Source organism: Hydra vulgaris, chromosome 02, assembly GCF_038396675.1.
Source record: "Hydra vulgaris chromosome 02, alternate assembly HydraT2T_AEP".
NCBI classification, from domain to species: domain Eukaryota; kingdom Metazoa; phylum Cnidaria; class Hydrozoa; order Anthoathecata; family Hydridae; genus Hydra; species Hydra vulgaris.
The window spans coordinates 9,362,287-9,385,055 of NC_088921.1; the positions used below are offsets into that span (position 1 = coordinate 9,362,287).

Consider the following 22,769-nt stretch of genomic DNA (forward strand, 5'->3'; position numbering starts at 1 on the left):
ACACAAAAGTGAAAGTAAGCGAAAGTACACAACTTACTTGAACTAACAGGACAACTGCAATGTTCTATTTCAGGATTAAATCAATCAAAAAGTAAGACAACTAATCTCAAATAGCGACTATATAATTTTATACTCTTAGATTTAATGATTTAATTTTCACTTCGTAGCATTCTTTATGCTTTTTCAGGAAGTCCTTCCTTTTTATGGTCACAATATCTGTAAATGACATCTTAACTAATTTTCTTATCGTAAAATATCTTGTTTGATGACCATTCAGCTTTAATTTTAGGTATTTTAAGTGAGACTGCATTGAAAATACAGGTTTGCTATTCAATAACAATATTCAATAGCCGTTTAGGCTTCAGTTTATTTTTTAGCTTTAAATAACATAAATACATTTGCGTTTTGTTTCGCAATTCCTCGAAAGTACCAAATCATTTACAGTATCATTTACGTTTTTAATCATAATGAATTAGGAACTAATAGCAGCAGCGACGGTATTGTTTAGTTTATTTTTTTTAATAACAAAGTTACCATCTTTACTTTTTTCCCTACATCGAACTAATTTCGAGACCAGGCCTCTGAAATGAATTTGGCTAATAAAACATTCTGTTACATAACATAACAATGATTTTTCTTTAACTCGTGAATTTTATTGCTTTCGTTAAAAAAAAAAAAAATCAAGTTCGAGGAGAAATAAAAAAACAAGCGCCGGTAAACCGCCCCTAGTACGCTCTAGTACGTTTTTGAGTAACCCCACCTCCCACCATAAACTGTACCATGGAAATTTCATACAAATTCTATTAGAAATAAATACTCAAAAATCTTTTCTATGCTAAATATAGAGTGACTATTTGTTAATACAAAGTCTTTAAAAAGTATACTTTTTATTTTTATTATGCTATAAATAGTGACCATTTTTTAATACTAAATCTTATATAATATGAAATATATAATTTTTATTTATTAATGGTTGTCTTACCTACTGCAATATTGCTTGAGAAACTACTTATTTCAGTTAACTAAAGAAATCAAAAAAATAAACAGTAAACAAAAAACAGTAAACAAAAAATTTAATTTGGCGTTTACAAAATGGTTAATTACGAATCTCTTTTTAGGAATCTTAATGCCCTTAATCTTTATAAACTTAATATACACCAAGTTTTACTATTCATGATTAAAACAAAACATGGTACATCATTATTTATCTCTTAGAAATATTGTTATAATTTATTTAGTTAAGAAACAGTTTTCTTCAATTAACATGTTTAATTTAATTTTATTACAAAAGAAACTTTTTTAAGATGTTAACATTTTGAAATTAATATCTAACTATTAATTTACAATTAAGTAAACAACGTTATTTGTAACTTAAATGAAACTTTTATTTCCGAACAAAATAACTTCGAAGAAAAATTCTACAAAACTTTCGAACTTTTTTATTTAGACAACAAAAATCGTTTGAAGAAACAAATGGCGAATCCTTAAATTTTCAAAATGCTTGTTCATGAACATAAATATATTTAGTAAATCGAAAATTAAAATAATTCAATTTTTTCAATATTATAAAATATATTTAATATTTTATAAAAAATATATTCCACAAAAATGTTAAATATATAAAATATTAAACAAAAGATTTCCACATAACGTTATTAATATTTTCAAATTTTTTAAAACCTCAAAAAATTTTACTATACGTCTATGTTATTTAAAATCAATTTATCAAAGAAGAAAACGAAAATAATTCAAGTTTTTATTTATAACTATATATCTTATTATATTCATTTAATAAAAATTATAATTAATGTTAATTAAACAAAAATTTTAAACATTCATTTAAGAGGTTGCTGAAAAAGTGTAAAAACTTTTTAGTATGTTGCATTACTATAAATATATATTGAAAGAAATAATTATGTTGCATAATAATAATGATAATAATAATAATAATAATAATAATAATTAAATAATTGATTATTTTACAATTACTAATATTTAAAAATAAAATTAATTATATTTTATAAATTCAAATTTTTAAACATTAAAAATATAAAACTAAATTAACAAAACAAAATTATTAAAACTAATTCGTATATTTTAATTATAAAATAATATATTAAATATTTCATTTATTACTTTATAATTATAGTTTATATTTTACTTAAGATGTAACTTAGATATCTTACTTAAGATATCTAAGTAAAACATTTTTCTGTTAATAAAGTTGCTATTCATTTTTGTGTTATAAAGTTTTTTAATTCATCGAGGTCACGAAAATATTTTCCACGGTACTTGATCCTCAACCACTTGACATTCAAACAACGAATCCATTCACAAATCTCTTCAATGAAATCGATGTCGTTGTGAAGTGAAAGATGTAATCCTTCACAAAGATTAATCCACGGAAGAAAACTTTCTTCAAAATCTTTTTTCGTTATTAAATCACGTGAGATGTCTATCGACAACTCTTCAATCTTATCTTTCGGTTTCCATCCTTCGAATTTAATTGGACAAAAAAACCAGACATTGCGAACATTTGTTGAACATTGAATTATAAGATTTTTTTCTTCACCACTTAAAATATTTTTATGAACATTTAACCTCGATAACTTTCTTCCAGATTTAATGTAATGATTTACGAAATAATTTTCACAAGAAGTTTTGTAAGAAGTTTTTCCATCGTCAATCCAAATCGTCCACCACTTTCGTTCATCGACGAATAATTTTATTTCATCAGTAAATGATGATTGACTTTCATAAAAACATTCAATGAATAAATTATCATCGTAATAAGTTTTTGATTTAAGTAGACGATCTAAAGAAAAAACAAAAATAAAATAACAAATAAAAAAAAGTTAAAATAATAATCGAAATTATGATATTCTACATATTAATACATAAATAAATTAAATTAAAATTGAAGTTAAACATTATTAAATATACAAAATAACTTTATTTTATTATAAATGTAACATGCTTAAAAAAATATAAAACAAATTAATTCATATGAACAAAAAAAAAAGTACTTCGTAATTCATTTCAAACCAACGTAGAAATTAATTTAAATTTACAAAAATAACATCGTTCAGTTGTTTTAATAATACACAAGGAAATCGTTCTTCATTCAAACACAGATTTTAAATAAAAGTTTGTAAATCGAATTTGTATTAAAAAATTAAATTTAGATATATAAAATCGAAAATCTCCTTCGACTATCTTTTTTTGAAATATATGAATAAAACCATAAAAAACTCAAAGAGTGAGAGTTTAAATATTCGATTTCAACGCTGATTTGAAACTCAAAAAAAAAAAAAAAAAACATCACAGAGAATTTATGTTTTATAATACAAAATTAATCTGTTTATAACTTGTATATTTTATAATATGAAATATATTATGTGATGCATTTTAATTAGAATAAACAATAAAATTTCACAGAGAAATAAGAAATACTTATAAAAAGAAATAAGAACAGGTCACGAAAAACAAAAGATTTTTATAACTTTTTAAAAAATTTTTTAAACAAAAGATTATTAAAACTTATTGCAAAATAATAGTCAAAATCATAGTTAAAAATAATTCCATTGCTACCAGGGTTGTTGAAGCATAACTACCAGGGTTGTTAAAGCATAGCTACCAGGGTTGGCCATCAAATACATTTTACTAAATACGTTAATTCTAGATTCCCAAATAAAAATTCAAATAAAAGTCTATATAAGTGGCATTTTCAAACCGAACACAAATATTCATATTTTAGGTTAAAAAAAATACCAATAACTTTTCAAGGCAAACCAGATAAAATGGTAAATAGAAGAATGAAGTGAAAAAATATCAATTAAAAACAAATTTTTAAATCAATTTAATGTTAAAAAATAAAAATAAAAACTAACAACGAATGTATTGCTTTCTACCAAAACGTTTTTCGCTAATAAAATGGAAAAATTTTGTTTTAGAAATATTTATAAAACAAATATTAAAAGTCGTTAAAATCTTTACTTCACACAATCATTTATAAATATATTTTTTTACTTTATATATTTGATATTTCTCTGTATTCTTTTTAAGCTAAAGTTACAGACTTTCTCGGCGAAAATTAAACATACGTTGTAAGCAGAAAAAAAAAACAAAAAAATTAATTACAGGAATTATATCTTATTCCGGTAAGTAATATTGGACGATTAAAACTTGGACCGACTGTTAATTAACAAAAAAAAAAAGTGCGAAATCGTGGAAATATATAGTAACTAAATAGATTGAAAAGAAAATCAATTAAAATTACAATCGATTAAGATCTCAAAATGTTTAAAAATCAATACGACAAGCTTGATTTTGATGTTTATATTTAAAAAATGAGCTTTAAATTAAAATCAATATAACTTCAAAAATGTTTAATGGATATAAAACGTTTAGTTTTCTCTACGAAATTATACTGTTCACTCTAATTAAACTAAATCAAAAGATCTGTTTATTCTTAAATTTTATGAAATAATTTAATGTATCAAAAAAAAAAATGATATGCTCTATTAAAAAAAAATTGTTTCAAGCTATGGTCTTGTAACAATTTGAATTTAGTTTCAAAACAAGATTTTTTAAATTATTAACTACGACAATTAAAACTGAAGTATACTTACAACTTACTAAATTTAAAAAGTTTAGCTATCAGTGTTAATTTCAATAAACGATGGTGACAAAATGATTCCTTAAAACATTTTAAGAAAAAAAAACAAATTATGAGATTTTAAATATCAAAAACTCGATCATCGAACATCAAAAAATCTTTCAGAAAATTCGAACAAAATTATAATAAAATTGTAAACAACCGTTTAGCTAACAGTTAAACGTATCGTAACTATCGCAACAATTTTTATAAAATAAGAATCTAGCGAATTCAATCAATCAATCAATAATTTATTTCTGAAATAAGATTTTACATTCAAGGATGTTTACAAATAGTAAATTTACTAATATAAAGTAAACACCTGCTAATGTTAATAATATCTAATTCAAATAAATATAATGCTAATTTTCATAATATATAATAAAAATAATAAACTTTATAAGATAAAAATAACGGTGTTAATAATAACTTTATAACATAAAAATAACGGTGTTAATAATACTACTAATAATAATAACAATAACAACAACAATAATAATAATAATAATAATAACAATAATAATAATAATAACAATAATAACAACAACAACAATAACAATAATAATAATTATAATAACAATAATAATAATAGTAGTAATAGTTAAAAGTAGTTAATAATAGTAATGTAAATATTTATAAAAATAACAATAAGCAATAGTAATGACAACAAAATATATAATAGAAATTAAAAAAAATAAAATACTAAAGACAACAAAAATTGATTATAAAAATTATAAACATTAACTATATTTTTTTAATAAAAAGTAGAATAATCTAGTTTTAAAGGTTGAGAATGAATTGAGAGCTTTTAGTTCATAAGGAAGGTTGTTCCATGTTTTAATGCTTTGATATTTTATAGATTTATGCCCGTATTTATGAGAGTAGTGTTTAGAGACAGACAGGTTTATATTACTATTGGAACGAAGGTGATAACGAGTGTTGGCACTTTTGGAAAAGAAATCGATGAAAGTTAAAGGTAGGTTATTGTGTTGGTGGTTCCAGACAAATTGGCAGTTTGAAAATTGAATATAGTCACATAGTTTTAATACTTTAGAAGTTAGATAGAGCACATTAGAATTCAATTAGGTTCAATTTTTTTTGCCACTTAATCTAAAGTTCATATGTTTATAGATTTTTGTTTTATTTGATTTAAAGATAATTAGTTCAGTTTTATTAGTTTAGAAAAAGTTTGTTGGAGCGAAGCCACTGAACTAGATTAGTAAGATCATGGTTAATGTGTTTGTTAATTTTTTTTATGGATTTATTAATTAGCATTAGGTTAGTGTCATCAGCAAAGTGGTAAACAGAAGCAAACTTAATGGACGTATGAAGATCATTAATATAAAGAAGGAAAAGCAGTGGTCCCAATACTGAACTCTGTGGAACACCATTAGAACATTTTACAAGGGTAGATTTTGAGTCATTAATAGAAAACAATTGTGTTCTTTTGTTTAAGTATGAAGTAAACCATTTAAGGGGTACGCCTCTGATCCCATAATATTCTAATTTTTTTAACAAAATTGAATGATCTACTGTATCAAACGCTTTCTGTAAATCAACAAATACCCTTCATGCAAAATATTTATCATTGATTGCTTTTCTAATCAGTTCAGTCATTTCAATGAGAGCATGAGTTGTGGAGTGATTGGCACGAAATCCATACTGATGGGTGTAAAAAAGTGTAAAAAATTTTTATGTATATTGTTTATACGCTTATTAAATCAAAAAACATCAAAACAGAATATAACAGATGAATTGCGAACTAAAGTAAATTTTCGAGATTTTTTTGATCACATTTTATAAAATGACTATAAACCAAGTTTAAGGCTTGAAAATGTGACTTTTAATTTAAAATGTGCTAGAGAACATAAACAAATAAGTTTCTGTATAAAATATTATAGAAAAAAAAAAAAAAATTGGAACAAAAAAATAATTGCGATTTTCGTTTATATTATCTTTAAATGACGTCACTTGAAGAAAAGTGAAACACGTGAGTTACTAAGTGGACTTCTAAAAAAAAATAACTTGTATATTATTATTAGTTTACCAAAGTAATACCTATTAAGAAAAAAAAGGAATTAAAAAATAACTCACATAACAGATTAAAAAACATTATACTTACCTTTAAATAAGACTAAAGAAATTAGGTAAAAAAAAAACGTTTTGAACTGCCTTAACTCTGGTTTAAATTTAAAATCGCTAATATTAAAAATGGTTTAATATTATTAATATGCAATCTATTATCAGATTGATATATATTTTTTTGTTTATAATCTTTGATTATTGTTAACTATAATTACTGATGACAATTTTAGCTTATTTTTAGTTTAGTTAAAAACACTTGTCATAAAGTTAAAAAGCTTAAAAATTTGATAAATAACTCAATATTTATTTTAAAACCATTTTTTGTTTTTCTTTTGTTTTAAAAACAATTTAATTGATTTTAATCAAGTTTTTGTAATAGTGTAAAAATAAAGAAATATAAATTATATACATGATAACATTATAAAACAAGAAAAAATTTAGAAATGACAGAATTACTCTACTTACCCCCAAAATAATTTGCATTAACAAAAATATTGTTTTTTAGAAAAATAAGGTAAAAATTTATATATTTTTTTTATATCTTATTGCATAATAGAACTTACCTAAAATAGAATACAAAAGTTCTTCAGAACCATTTTTTGAAGGATTTAAGTTAACAAGAAACTTTATTAAACTATTTTGGCTTTTATTATTTAATCCACAAATCATCGATAAACAACTCTCCAGCTTTTTATTGGCTATAGTCTCTTCAATACTTAAACAATTATATGCATATACAGATGCACAAAACTCCATTATTGTTAAGTGTGCAAATTGATAATAACATCCCTCATCTGTTTCAATCTTTTCTATAAATCCAAAAAGATTACTTTCATTGTTATCAAAATCAATGATAAAAGTTAGAATTTCTTCTTCTGAAAAAATAACTTTATTTTCAACAAACAATTCATATGCAATTTTACAAATATTTAAAATATATTTTTTATTGGAATCATCTTCGATTATCTTATTCATCAATTTATTCGTTTTTATGATGTGATTTTGAAAAAAGTATAAAAAAATACTTGCATATAAACTTGTCATTGTTAAGAAAGAATTTTTCTTTCTTTCTTTTGAATTACTAATAATTTTACACATGGAACATAAATAAAATGGAACAGATGCCATGGCTTTTGCAATTGGAGAGCTGTTTAAAATTTCTTTTACAACATCTTTTTTTTCTTCTCTAACATTATTTTCTATATAATTATGTATTCCTTTTCGGTTAAATCCCATTATTTGAATGGTTAACTTATTACTATGCTCTGTAGATATACTTTGGTATTGATCAATTGCATAAACTCTACCAGCAACTAAATATTTGTAGTTTTGAATTTCTATTAAAGCATTAACGATTGCATACTTACAACTTGAACTGCGATTTATTAACTCATTTAAAAATTTAAATTCATCTAATCCATCAATTATAAACAGTGCAGGATGATTACTAATTTTGAAATCATTTACAATAGCTTTGTAGAAAACACTTAGTAATTCATTAATATTAGAAATATTTGGATATTGATTAAGCCTTCTGCATTCAAAATAAAACACAAGTTCAACATTGTTCCAAATTAAATCATTTGCCCAATCAAGCAAACATTTTCGAAGCAACCATGTTTTTCCAATACCAGCTACTCCAGATATTAATATTACAGACTTTTCTTTCATAAAAATTTCATTATATGGAATAGGTTTATAGTTGATTTGCTTTTCAAGAAAATTTTTTCGTTCAAAATTAAAAACAATATCCATTTGAGCATTAACTGCATCAACAATACATAGATCAACAAAATTATCCATCAGATCAACATTTGCAGGTACTTTCAATGGTGGTTGAACTTCATTTATTTTCCCATAGTTTTCACGATAATAATTTTTCAGTGCTGTGCACATCTCTGATGTATCTAAATATAAACAATTGATCAAAATCATCATCTTATAACACTGTAATACAGGGTTGTCCAACGCGTGGCCGGCGGGCCAGAAGGTGGCCCTCGTCAGCCTATGGCATGGCCCGCATATCACGGTCCATTAATTTTGAATTTTTATTTTAATAAAAGTTTCAAATAACAATAATAAAATAAGTTCTACAGCAACAGCATATTATTTATATATTTATAATTCGAATTATACATTCGATTTCGATTATACTTTCACTATATAAATCCGCATTTGAAATAATAAAACGCGCGCTAAAGAAAAAACATTATTTTTATATATTTATTAAAGATGGCTTCAGCTAAAAGACGTAGATGTGATACTGAAAGCGGCCATGGGGGTCGTGTATTTAATCCTTCTTGGACAACTGACTATTTTGTACATGAACAAAGTAATTCTATTATATGTCTATTTTGTTTGGAGAAAATTGCCGTGTGTAAAAGTTATAATGTAAACAGGCACTACACTACAAAACATGCTGTAAGTTATGACAAATTTAAAGGCCAATTTCGAATTGATAAGATTGAATTGTTGAAGAAAACTTTTCTTGCACAACAATCAGTGATGAAAACTAAAGTGATTAGCTCTTACAGTGCTACCAAAATAAGTTTATTAATTGCAGAAGCTATTGCAAAAAGTGGTAAACCTTTTTGTACTGGAGATTTATTAAAAAACTGTTTAAAAATATTTTGTAAAGAGATATGTCCTGAAAAAACACCTACTGTTGAAGATCTTAGCCTCTCACACCAGACTATTGCTAGAAGAGTTGAAGATCTATCAAAAAATATTGAATTATCATTTAAAGAAAAATTAAATAAATGTGAAGCCTATAGTCTGGCACTGGATGAATCAACAGACAGAGGTGATACTGCTCAGCTAGCCATTTTTATTAGAGGTATAACTAGTAACTTTGAAGTAATTGAAGAACTGTTAGATATTAATCATATGAAGGACACAACAAGAGGAGAAGATATTCTCTCTGAAGTGAAAAAAACATTGGTGAAATTTGAATTACCAGAAAAGAAACTCTGTGGTGTCACTACAGATGGAGCAAGTGCACTAACAGGGAAAAATATTGGATTTATTGCATTACTTAAGAAATCCATTAATCATGAAATTATTTCATATCACTGCATTATACACCAAGAGCAGTTATGTGCAAAAGTATTGGAGATGAAGAATGTTATGAAACTTGTTATTCATACTGTTAACTTTATAAGAAGTCGTGGCCTTAATCACAGACAGTTCAAACAATTACTTGAAGGTTGTGGTAGTGAGGCTGAAGATGTAATTTATTTCAGCCAGGTTAGATGGCTTAGTCGAGCTGCTACTCTGAAAAGATTTTGGATACTATTACCTGAAGTAGTGCTGTTTCTAAAAATTAAAAGGAAAGACACAAGCTTGCTTGAAAATATTGACTGTCTGAATGATTTGGCATTTTTGATTGACATGACTCAGATGTTAATGAAATTAAATCTTAAGTTGCAGGGTAAAGATCAACTTATTGGTAAATTGTTTGAAAATGTAGAAACATTTGTTTTAAAATTAAAACTTCTGAAACAACAATTAAGTTCTAAAGTACTTGTCCATTTCAAGGCATTATCAGAAAGAAATATTAATACAATTGACTCTGAAAGATATTGTACTCTTATTTTAAAATTAATTGATGAATTTGACACAAGATTCTGCGATTTTAAAAAGGAAAAAAATGAGTTAGACTTATTTGCGCATCCATTTTCCATTAAAGCTGAGACAGTTAGAAATGAATTTCAAATGGAATTAATAGAATTGCAAAACAATAAAGATCTTAAAGAAGCCTACAAAGAAGTAGAATTGTTAGAATTTTATAAAAAATACACGAGCATTGAAGTTTTTCCTCATTTGTGCAGACATGCTATTAAATATTTTTCACTTTTTGGAAGCACATACAACTGCGAACAGTTATTCTCAAAAATGAAGCATGTAAAAACAGAACAGAGAAATAGATTGACAGATGAACACCTTACTAATACCCTTCGAATTGCATCATCAAATATAAAAGCAGACATATATCATTTATGCAAAAAAAAAACAGTGTCAAGTTTCACATTGATTGAACTTTTGTATAACTTCACTTTGAACCTTAACTATGAGTGTAACTGTTTATTTAAATTTAAATAAAAACTTCAAATTTAATAATTTTTATTTTGGGTATTTTATGTTTGTGGCCCTCAAGTTGATTTTGAAACGTATTAATGGCCCTTACTGTAAAAAGGTTGGACATCCCTGCTGTAATACAATTTATACATACAACAAAAAAACACCAAAATAACTAAAATTGGTAACTTTTTTTACCTTTTTACATTTTAAGTTTTACCTTTACTTTTTAATCAAACAAAAGGATATTAAAACCTTATGGCTATAAATCATTTTGGAATATACTAAATGTAAAGTAATTTAAAAAAATATATAATTACCTTTGTTGGCAGAAAATCTTGAAGTTATTTCTGTTGAACATGGAGTTTCTAAATGATTCAATTTAAAAGCTTCAAAAAAAATTTTTTTTGTGAGCACAAAAGAACACAAAACTTACAAAAGAATAAAAGTAAAAAACAATGTTCTAAACAATCTTCTATTACAAGCAATAACAATCTTCTATTACAAGCAATAACAATCTTCTATTACAAGCAATAACAATCTTCTATTGCAGGCAATAATAATCTTCTATTACAAGCAATAAAAACCTTCTATTACAAGCAATAACAATCTTCTATTACAAGCAATAACAATCTTCTATTACAAGCAATAACAATTTTAATTTAAAGAACATTAAAACTTTACTAACAAACCAACTTCAAAAAAGCTACGCTTTTTTTTAACAATACTTTGTAGTACAGCTAATGACATAGTGAAACTTATTCAACAAATCAAAATTTTTTATTTATTCATTAGTAAATAATATTAATGTTAGTTTACTACTAACACTTAAATATTTTATTCATACCTTGGATGTTTATAAGATTTGATAAGGTTTTTTAATGTTATACTTATTAATATTAAATAAAAATAAATTAAGTGATGGCTTTGAATAAAATCGAAACCTACATAACTTAAATGCAAAGGAGGAAGCTAAAAGTTCTTGATAAAGACAAAAATGATAAAGTTTTTCAGACGTAAGACACTTTGCAATCATTTTTAAATTTTACCTAATACAACCAAGTAAAAGTAAAACTGATCTAACATTAACAAATGAACATCAGGTATTCTTTTTAAAAACAATAATTTCAGAAAGAATCGAGCACTATGTTGTCAAGAATTGAAAACTTGGTTTTGCACAAGTAATAGAAATAAACTTCTAGAAAACGCAGGCATCAAAGAATAGAGTAACATAAAAATGACAAATATTGAAAAACATTCATAGTATGTTGTTTTCTTAAGAAAATAAAATTTGTTACCAACAAGTTCATGAAAAAAAAAAAAATTGCTGGAGAGAGTAATTAAAATTCTAAAATTATTTGGTAAATGTTTTAGCTATTAGTCAAAAAATGCTGCTGCTAATTAAACAATACAATTGATTATGAAAAAGTCTGCGATATACTATTTATTTTGACTAAATTTGAATCAGTATTTATTTAAAATTTATTGTTTAATATCTCACATAAATCCCTTTTTATGAATAAATTAAAGAAAAGATGGGAAGGATAAATTTAGCTTATTAAGGGAATAAAATATTTTCAAGATGATTAAAAATGATTTAAAAAAACATTTTTTTTAAAAGTTTTAAAATTAAATCCATCTTTGAAAAAATCAATTGTATCTATTATTAAATATTTAAAAAAGAGTATGTGATTTAAATATATAAAGATATCTAACAAACATCTCTAAAAAAAAAGAAAAAAAAAGAAATTGTTATTAGATTAATTAAAGTTTTGTTTTTTTAGATTAAAATTCCAAGTTATCACAAAAAAAGGTAATTAAAATAGGTGATTTTAAAGCATGAAAATTATTTTAAATGACAAAAGAATATAAATTTTAACTTGAAAATAGTAACACGCGCATTTTTTTGGAACAAATGTTAAACACTTTAAGTATTTCTAGCTTTACAAGTTTTTAGGCAAATTTTTATTTCAAATAAAACTTGGTAAATATTATTTAAACTATCAGTAAAGTATTTGCAATTCCTGGACTATTTATTGTTCAGTTAGCATTATAAATTACTTTCTAACAAAATATATTGTTTTAGAAAAAAAACTGTTGGGTGAATAAAATTATCCATTAACTTGTATCACATTCTCATAAATTACCGCAAAACAAGTTTATTTTACTAAGAAAAATAAATTTTGTAAATGTATATCTTGTGAAATTATTCTATTTTGTTTCAATTTTTTTAAATATTAAATAACTAAATTTACTTCTTTTTATTATAATTAAACATAAATTAATTTCTTTCTTTTCTCGACATTTGCATTATTTGTATTATTTTTTTTCTTTTCTTTATAATTTAAAATTGAAACTTCACAAATACATGATTTTATACTTATAAAAAGTTATTAGCAATCAAAAAATATTACTTGTTGCAAAGAAATAAATCAATAAAATTACTGTACCAGCACTTTTTTTTTGTGACATTAAAAAAAATTTACAAAATAAAACTTATAAATATAAACGAAATCATTGCATTAGCTATATTGCTTTAATCCTAAACTTAACCAAAAAAATTATTAATAGAGTTTTATCTATAAAAGAAATTGTTTTTTTATTAATTATAAAAAAATAAACTTTATAAGATATTGTTTAAAGCTTGTAATAATTAATGTTTTTTTATTTTTTTGATTAACTGAAAAAACGTTGTTACAAAACCATTATAATAAACAAAGAAACAAAATTTAAAATATCAAAAATGGAACAAATATAAAAAAAATTTAACATAAATATAAAATTTTTTATTAAGTTTATTTTATGATTTTTTTTTTTTTTTTTTACACGTCTATAACATCTTTTTTGTTAACATTTTTGATGGGAAAGTTAGGTTATTAAAATTAAATTTTCTTTGTTTTTTTTTAAGTTATTATCTTTGTAAATAGCACAAATATCAAATGTAATTGTCATGCAAACTTTTTTACATAATCGTCATTCTAAGTTCGTAAGTGATTTATATAAAGTTAATTACTTTATTTTCTTTAAATATTAAAAAATCATAAAACTGCTTCTGTAAAATGGCTTACAGCGTACTAAAATAGTGCACCAGTTTGTGCTTTAAAACATTTAAAATATTTTAAAATATTGAAAATCTTTAATTACATTTGCTTTATGTTTAACTTCTTTATCTAATCTATTTAGAGAATTTAAATCTAAAGAAGTTATAGTCAATATTTAAAGTTTATGCAATTCCAAATTTTTGTTGAAATTGTAATAACTTCCAAGACTAATCCATAAATGGACTTTTTTCTTTAATTTCTCCTTAATTTCTTCTTCTCTTATCTGTGTTATTCGCTTTATGTTTAACTTCATTATATAATTTATTAAAGGAATCTCAGGTCTTGTGACGAAGCAGGAGCAATCGCTCTGCACATGTGAAACACACCCATAAATGGTCTTTAGGGAGCAACAAATAGCACTCGCTAATTTCATTACAAGAGTAAAAAATTATGCTTGTCTAAAGAACCTGCAAGGGAGAAAATTATAAGTTGATTTTATAGAAAATATTTTTGGTAAAATTTTTTTACTGAAGTCAAAATATATTTAATTAAACAATTTGTATATTGCTAAACAATACTTAAATTTATAATACTAAAAATAATAATACAACACAAATATACAAAATTTATAATACAACAAAATTATATTTGTTATAAAAAAACGTTACGCATAAATTAAAATTAAAAATCTCAGTACAAGAGAGCCAATGATTTATTTCTTCTATTTGAAATTTAAATTTAGCATTTTTTTAAATTCTCTCTGAACTTTATCATATTATCCCTTATTTGTACCCTGGTGAAGTTGAACCATTCCCTAACTCGCACAGTTTTCAAAAAAATTCCAAAATTTAAATGCTTAATAATTAAATATCTAGCGTAATACTTTATTTATAATAACTTATTAAACAAAAACTTCATTTCTAAATTTCGATTTTGTACAAGTTCTATTATAACATTCTATTTATTAATGACTTTTACATTTAAAATTTTAAATTATCATATAAAAATTAAAATGTTAGAATATCAAATACTTTTATGTCAAATATAATTTAACAAACTAAATATTTGAACTGATATCTTCAAATCAGTCAAGCTGATAATAAAGTCTATTTAATAAAAAAGTTGAAGTTAAAACAGTTAAATTCAAATTATAAACCTTTTCAGAGTCCAAAATAACTGGATTCTACTGTTTATTATTATACATTATATGTATTATTTATTGAAACTTTAGGAAGCATGCTCAAAAACAACAAAAGAAAAAATGTAATGTCATTAGTTTCATACCTTCATGATCTGGTTTTTATTGGTGTAGCAAATGGTATTTCTACAAATGTAAGTCATTTCTACAATTTTTAGTATATTTGTAGAAATACAAATTGATAGAATTTTGAAAAGTTATAAACTGCAAATTCGGAAAGTTGGACAAAAAAACTTTAGTTTATAATATCATGTGTTAAATGTTTTTATTGACAGAGTTACTTAATTATTAGTAATAACTTTATTATTAAGTTAAATACAAAACTATAAATAATTTTTTTATAATTTAATTCTTAAGATGGATACTTTTTTAATAACAGCTCAAATGTAAAAACTTGATTTGAAATAAATTTAAATTTTCGAGAACAAAATAATTAAAACTATGTGATATTTCATTATTTTTATTTATTATTAAAGCCAAATTAAAATATTTCTTCTGGTAGATAGACTAATTTAATAACGAAAAAACCAAAGCTTTTTTGTCTGATTACCTCAGACTTCACATGAAAAAAATTAATCAAAAAGTATCCTACCCTTGTACACACTGGTATGCTTTTGGCTAACCCATACCCATGTATGTAACTTATGGATGATATGGGAGCCAATTTCCAACCTTAAATATCGCTCTTGATAACTTAATACCAAGTGCGCAGAGTTGCGCTTGTTAATAAGGTGTTTCCGTTTTACGAGCGCAAAATACAGCACTGGGCTATTTTATTCATCACAAGGCCTGGAATCCTCAGGGATTAACTGAACAAGATCTATTTCTAAAATCCTTGCAATTCTTAATTATAGTGTTTGTTGAATTTGTAATAATTTACCAACAGCAACTCTTAAGTCACAGCTTGTATTTTAAGAGAACTCGTATTTATTCCATTATCTTTTTGTATTCATAAAGGAAAAGAAGAATTAAAATTTTCTTTTAAAAACTTTAAAATATTTATATTAAGTTCATCATCATCATCATCATCATCACCATCATCATCATCATCATCATCATCATCATCATCATCATCATCATCATCATCATCATCATCATCAACATCATCATCATCATCATCATCATCATCATCAACATCATCATCATCATCATCATCATCATCATCATCATCATCATCATCATCATCATCATCAACATCATCATCATCATCATCATCATCATCATCATCATCAACATCATCACCATCACAACCTCAATCTTATAGAGGTCGGCATCAGGTCGGCAAAAATTATTTGATACAAAGGTCTGACCATAAAACATAGAAATGAGGTCGGCAATTTTTTGCCGACCTCAAACACTTTCAGGTCGGCAGTTAGGTCGGCATTGCCGAATGCCGACGCTAATTCCGAGGGTTGCCATCATCATCATCAAAACCATCATCAAAACAAAAGCATTTTCCAGAACTCTCTTAAATTCTTGCTAAACAATTAATAAGTGCTAAATATGTGGTTCCAATTTTCCAACTCTGGAAAACACTCTGACCTCCTTAATTATAATAAGATTAGTCTTTTTTTAAACATCTTCACTTCCAACAAGGCTGCAAGCAACCACTATTAGAGTTGGATGTTACTGGAAGAGCAAAGATGATGTTTATTGAGTAAGATAGCAATAAGCAGACACCTTGAAAAATTGCAAATTAAACAAATCAGGAAAACAAGATCATAAGGAGTGAATTCCAAAGAACTTTTGAGGAAAAAACTAGACTAACAAGAATTTTAGGAGCACTTAGGAACAGTCACAGTAAAAGCAAGAGAAAGTACTTTACTAGATGAAACAAGAGACGCTAGCTCTTTAGAGCAGTGTCCATTATAGTATTTATAGAAAAGAGAAAGAGAAGCAACATTAGAGCAATGTGATAATAGTTGGAGGTTGGCTGCAAGAGCAGGTCTAACAATTTTTACAATGCATTTTTGCACCTTGTCTAAAAGAGAATGGGCATCATTGGAAGATCCGCCTTGGATATGGCAACAGTATTCCATACAAGGATGGATTTGAGATTTATAGAGATAAAGAATAGAACCCCAATGTGGCAAGCACGATAAAGAGATACAACCTAAGCAGATGCTAGTTTTGCAAACAATTTGATATATGGTTTCCCAGAAATACGAAGGAGAGTAGATAACTCATCAAGTACAAGACCTACATTATTGCAATAACAATTAATTGAAAATTTTTTTATATGAATTGAAGTTCACCAGCCACTGAGAGTTCCATGCTGTAGCAGAAGTAAGATCCTTCTCACGCTCAAATGCACTCTCTTTAGTGATCAGAGAGTGTTGGCTTCTTATTAAGACAAGAATAAATGGTAGTATCATCAGCGAACAACGCCACCTTAGATGTGAAAATTTCTGGGAGATCATTAATCTAAATTAAAGAGTATAAGGCCAAGAATAGAACCTTAAGGAATCCCTGATATTACAAGATATGAAAAGGAGTACTGTCCTTTGAGGACAACTTTTATACTATGATTGGTAAGAAAGGATTTATTATTCTTAAAGATGTTACCTGATACACCGCAAGAAGAAAGCTTATGCATGCCAAACTTTATCAAAGCTTGGGAACTGTCAAAAGTGATCCTCAACCACTCCACATATCTAATGCACAATAAATCCTATCTATTATTGAGAGGTTAAGTGTTTGTTAATTAAAAACTCAAAAACTTTTCTTATGATATTGAGAGGTTAAGTGTTTGTTAATTAAAAACCTACAAATTTTTCTTATGATAGGAAGAAGACTTATGGGACACTAATTAGACAAGTCAGATCACTCTCCAAAATTTATAAAAATAAAGATAACAGATGCCACTTTCCAGCAGGCTGGAAAACAAGACTCTGATAAGAACATAACTGGCTTGTGGTCTAGACAGCATACCTGTTATAGACTCAGCAAGACTATAACAGGTATGTTGTCTGGACCACAAGCTGTAGAAGATTCTAAGCACAAAATCAGTTAAGATACAGAAGCTGGAGTATGTCAAGCAATTTATCAGCCTGTTTATTGTCTATATCAGATAGAACCCGACTAGTGGAATCAAGAGATGATATTGATGAGAAGTTCTTCGAGAACAATTTAGCTTTTTTTTTAGGTGAGATGACAAAATCTAAATCATTCAAGAGTGGTGAAATAACAGATTTGCCCTTATTATAAATACGGGTAAAGATTCTGCAGAAAAAATTAATTTTTGAGATGAAATATGAGATTTCGTGACCTGAGAATAATGAGCTTTGGCATTAGACAAAAATCTTTTTAAAATGTATCACAAAGAAAATCACTGAAAGAGTCCCAGTCAGCTTTAAGGTAGTTATATGAGGTACAATGATGGGGGATTCTGATGATCAAATCAAACCATGATCAGAAGCATCTAAGGGTTAATGTGGAGAGACTGAGCACTGACTAGGATCAGAAACAAGACATAAGTTGAGTAGAAAAGGTAAATGCTTCGGATTGTCTGGAAAGTGAGTTGGAAAAAGTTGACTATTTTTGTTCTAGAGATTGAGAAAGGCAAAAACTGTGGGCCTTAACACCTGCAGAATCACTGACACTAGAGCCAAGCCATTCAGTGTGAAGCATCAAAGTCACCAACAACAACAATATTGGCTGAAAGAAAAAGAGAAAGGGTTCGGTCAGTTTGATCAGAAATAACATTGAAAAGAGTACAGCCTTGAATTGAAAAAGAGCGATATATAGAACAAAGAAAAACGCGATAGAGTGAAGTGATGGTAAGTGAAAGCACATAAAAAAATAGTCTGTGGACTCAAACCTAGTTTCCTAACAAATGGGTGAGTTCATATGAATACAGATGCCCAGGCCAAGCTTGTGACTTTACAAACTAAATGTCTTTCAAGGAGTCTTTACAAATTAAATGAAGATACCATCAACACTAAGTGTGATGATGATGATGATGATGATGATGATGATGATGATGATGATGATGATGATGATGATGATGATGATGATGATGATGATGATGATGATGATGATGACGATGAGAAAGTTTAGAGAAGGTGATGATAGTTTTTATATATATTTTATAGTTTTAGAGACTTTAGTCATTTTTAAATTTGTTAAAGAACTTGACTCAAAGTAAAGATGTACTATCAGTACACAATTTAATAGCCCAAGCAATTACCTAATTACTATTAATAAACCTTAAGCTGTAACAAAGGGCTCCAAATGCAGCCTCAACAATGCACATAAAATGTACAAACAGGAACACTATTCATGTGCAACATGGCATGTTAGTACTCTGATACTTTACATTTGTTGATGGAATCAGCCTCTCTGAGAACTACCACAGAGTTTGGGAAACCTGACTACCAGCCAGCCTCAGAATCATAAAACTGAGTTTTAGAGCTGTACCCTCAATAGGATATAATAGAATGAGTTGATTAGTCATAAAAACAGAGAAACAAGCAAAACCCGTGCATTGAGTCAACAAGATCCAGCATTTGACATTCTAAACTGGTAACAATGTATTATAAATACATCTACACCAGCCTATTATATGAAGTAGGGGTGCGAGGCTGGTCAACAGATAGATTCTGTTCACCCTTTAGTCTTCTTTCCATTTCCAGTTTCTTTATATAAAGGTTATTAAATCATTTCTTTCTAATCCCAGTATATAAGTCCTTCTTGAAGCCCTCCACTCTTCTTTGTTTCCAATACCTTTAGAGTACAGCAATGTTCTATCATTGCTCCTGTATTGTTTTATCTTTAATATAAGGATCTTTTTGACAACATATACAACTCAAATTTTTATTCTAGTCTTAATATAAAGTCTTTTCTTTTTAATTGATTAGATTAGGCAGTCAATCTTCAATCTGATATGTTTTCAGTAACAGTTTGGGGTATGCAGTGACATTTGAATTTTGACTTTTATTTCGTTGGACATTTCGACTCGTTATTTACTACAGAAGTACTTTTACAAAATAGTTGAAACTTGTATATCAAAGAATAACGACCCTCTCACTCTCAAGACAAAAAAGTACATTTTTAATGTAGTTGGACCTGCTTTATCTTCTGACCTTGAGCCACTTTCTTATTGTTGCAAGATTATATATCATCTCCAGTTCAATCAACCAAAACTCATGCTTGCTTGTCTTGTCATTCAGCAAAGTCGCATCTTTTTACTGTATGTGGTACGCTTCATAAGCGAGAGGTTCCAAGTTCGATTCCCACCACGTCCCTGGTAGTACCGCGCTCAACTTGTTTATCTGCGCGGCGGCCTTGTTCGTCAAGGTTCGTGTTTCGGAGTTATAGAGTTGAGAGAGGGTTATAACCACAAGTAGCCTCCTCATCTGTATCGACCTTCTCGGCCTTGGGGAGGTGAATTACAAAAATAAAAAAATAAAAAAATCTGTGCCTACATGCTATAAAAATTTTTATTCACCTAGTTTTTCTCCTTGCACATCAACAAAACCTCAAAACTTTTACTAATATTCATGTTTTCCGAACTCATACAACATGCAACATTTTAAGACTTCAATTTACCGTTTCCATGCTCTTTAAACCATTTTCTTTGTTTTCTATTAACTCATAACTTGATAGTAGTCCCTTGGAACCTTTATTTATTTATTTGAGCTTGTATAGCAAACATCATTAAAATTTAAGATGATGTTATGTCAAAACAATTTTTGTTTTGGTTGAACTAACATGGAATTATCAGTATAGCATGTTATAAAAACTTTCAATGTTTATAATATACCTTTGTTTTACCGAGTATATGAAAATAATCCAAACATAACTTGATTTCTCACTCAGAACCATTAAAAAACTATTTTATTTTATATTTATTAATCAGGTTTTATACATTTTGTTACATCTCTAAAAAGAGATTTTTTTACAAATACATGTTTGCGAAAGAAACATTGCAGAGCAGTTGTCAGTATCTATTCCAAGAAATAAGTCAAGATTTGTGGCTAGAAAATAAAGACACAGGATACATCAATGCGATAAGGTGCTACAAGTAATGCTTAATATTACCTAAACTTATAGTTGTTGAATTTAAACCTTTAATTGTAGTAACAATTTGTTTATAATAAGCAAAACAAAGCATACTGTAAAGAATCTATTTTAGTACACAATTTTTATTAGCAACGAAACCATTTCGATTTTCATTGATTAACTTAATTTATGCTAAACATTTCATCATTTTATCTTTAATTATCTTTGCTGACTTACAAACATCGTACTTGTAGATTTGGTTTATAACATTGCCTGTTTAATGAAAAATTTCATATTTGTAATTAGTGTAAATAATTGGATTATATATAAACTGTAATTAGTGTAAATAATTGCATTATATATAAACTATTATTGCGTTGTATCAAAAGGAATGTTGTGGGTGTGTCATATATTATATTGTATATAACGTTTATAATGTTTATAATATCCTCGGGGTATTTGCAAATGTATATATATTGAGTAAAGATAATCACGAAGACAGCGAGAAAAAAAAAAAGACTTATTACAAGCTATTTCGGCAATGAGGATTGTGATAAAGTTTGCGGATTTGGTGTCCCAGTATGATAGTTCGGGTGAATTTTCACAATGGATACAGAAATTGGAATTGGTAGCAAAACTTCAAAAACTTGACGAGCTGCATGTGGTGCTCCCCTTATTTCTTTCTGGTGAGGCATTTGCTGTTTATCAAGGTCTTAGTGATGAGATAAAGAAGACTACAATGAAGTGAAAAATGCACTGACTACTGCCTTTTCTGCTAACAGCATATGAAGAGTTCATAAATCGCTATCTTAAAGATAACAAGTCTATTAATATATATCTCGCAGAATTAACAAGGCTGAGCAAGCTAATATCATCTCACATAAGCGAAGAGTGGATAAGGTGCGCGTTTATTCTTAGATTACCTGGCGAAGCAAGAAAACAGCTGCAAACTGCATGCTCAATATCAACAATGTTGCTGTACCAGATTGCTAAAAAATCAAGAAGTTTGGGAATCTTGTGTTGTAAAGAATCCTGTTTTGTTAGTTGCGTGAATCCTGTTGCCATTAGTCCAAAACAGGTTCCTCAAGGACACGGAAAAAAGACCATAATGTGCTACCGTTGCGTTGATGATGGACATATCAGTCGAAACTGCAGCGAAGAAATTGAGAAGAGGTGCTTTGTGTGTGGAATGGACTATCACCTGGCCCTGCACTGCTATAAAAAGTGTACAAACTCAAAAAACATAGAAGGGAAGCCACCGGTTTATGTGCAAGCGGCTTCCCACAAAATTTGAAACTGCTAACTTTCTGCGTATATGTCAATGTAAGAAAAATAAAAGCATTGTTGGATACTAGATGCTCCAAATCAATTTTAAGTCTGGATATTGTAAACGTAAAAAATGTCAAGCACACAAGAAAAGGTTGTTATGATGAATGGAAACTCAATTGAAGATTGATGTTGAGCTTTTTATAAATGATACCACGATTTGGAATGCCTGGTTGCTGACATAGTTCCCGAATATCAAATGCTACTTGGTATGGATGCAATACGACTGTTTGGAGGTGTCCAAGTGGGGAGAGACGGCAAAACCATTAACTTCAATGTGGAACAACTATCGGTGCTACTGCAGTCTCTCAAGAAAAAACGAATGAAGTATCCTCGCCTACTATTCAAAAGCTGATTGATAAAGACTTTGTAGCAGAATTTA

The 22,769-nt window shown here is 27.0% G+C and overlaps 1 protein-coding gene across 2 annotated transcripts in view; it reads right to left on the minus strand.

Moving 5' to 3' along the window:
* Positions 1–2,166: 2,166 nt before the first annotated feature.
* Positions 2,167–22,769, minus strand: part of LOC136076718 (NACHT, LRR and PYD domains-containing protein 10-like) — a 35,576-nt gene continuing 14,973 nt past the window's right edge. The window contains exons 3-5 of one of the 2 annotated variants that reach the window (XM_065790088.1): positions 11,140–11,187; positions 7,306–8,649; positions 2,167–2,815 (exon numbers count right to left, since the gene is read on the minus strand). In XM_065790088.1, the coding sequence (XP_065646160.1) occupies positions 2,232–2,815; positions 7,306–8,649; positions 11,140–11,187 (1,976 nt within the window). In that variant the 3' untranslated portion in view covers positions 2,167–2,231. The remainder of the gene's footprint in view (positions 2,816–7,305; positions 8,650–11,139; positions 11,188–22,769) is intronic. The other variant, XM_065790089.1, reaches the window with a different exon arrangement.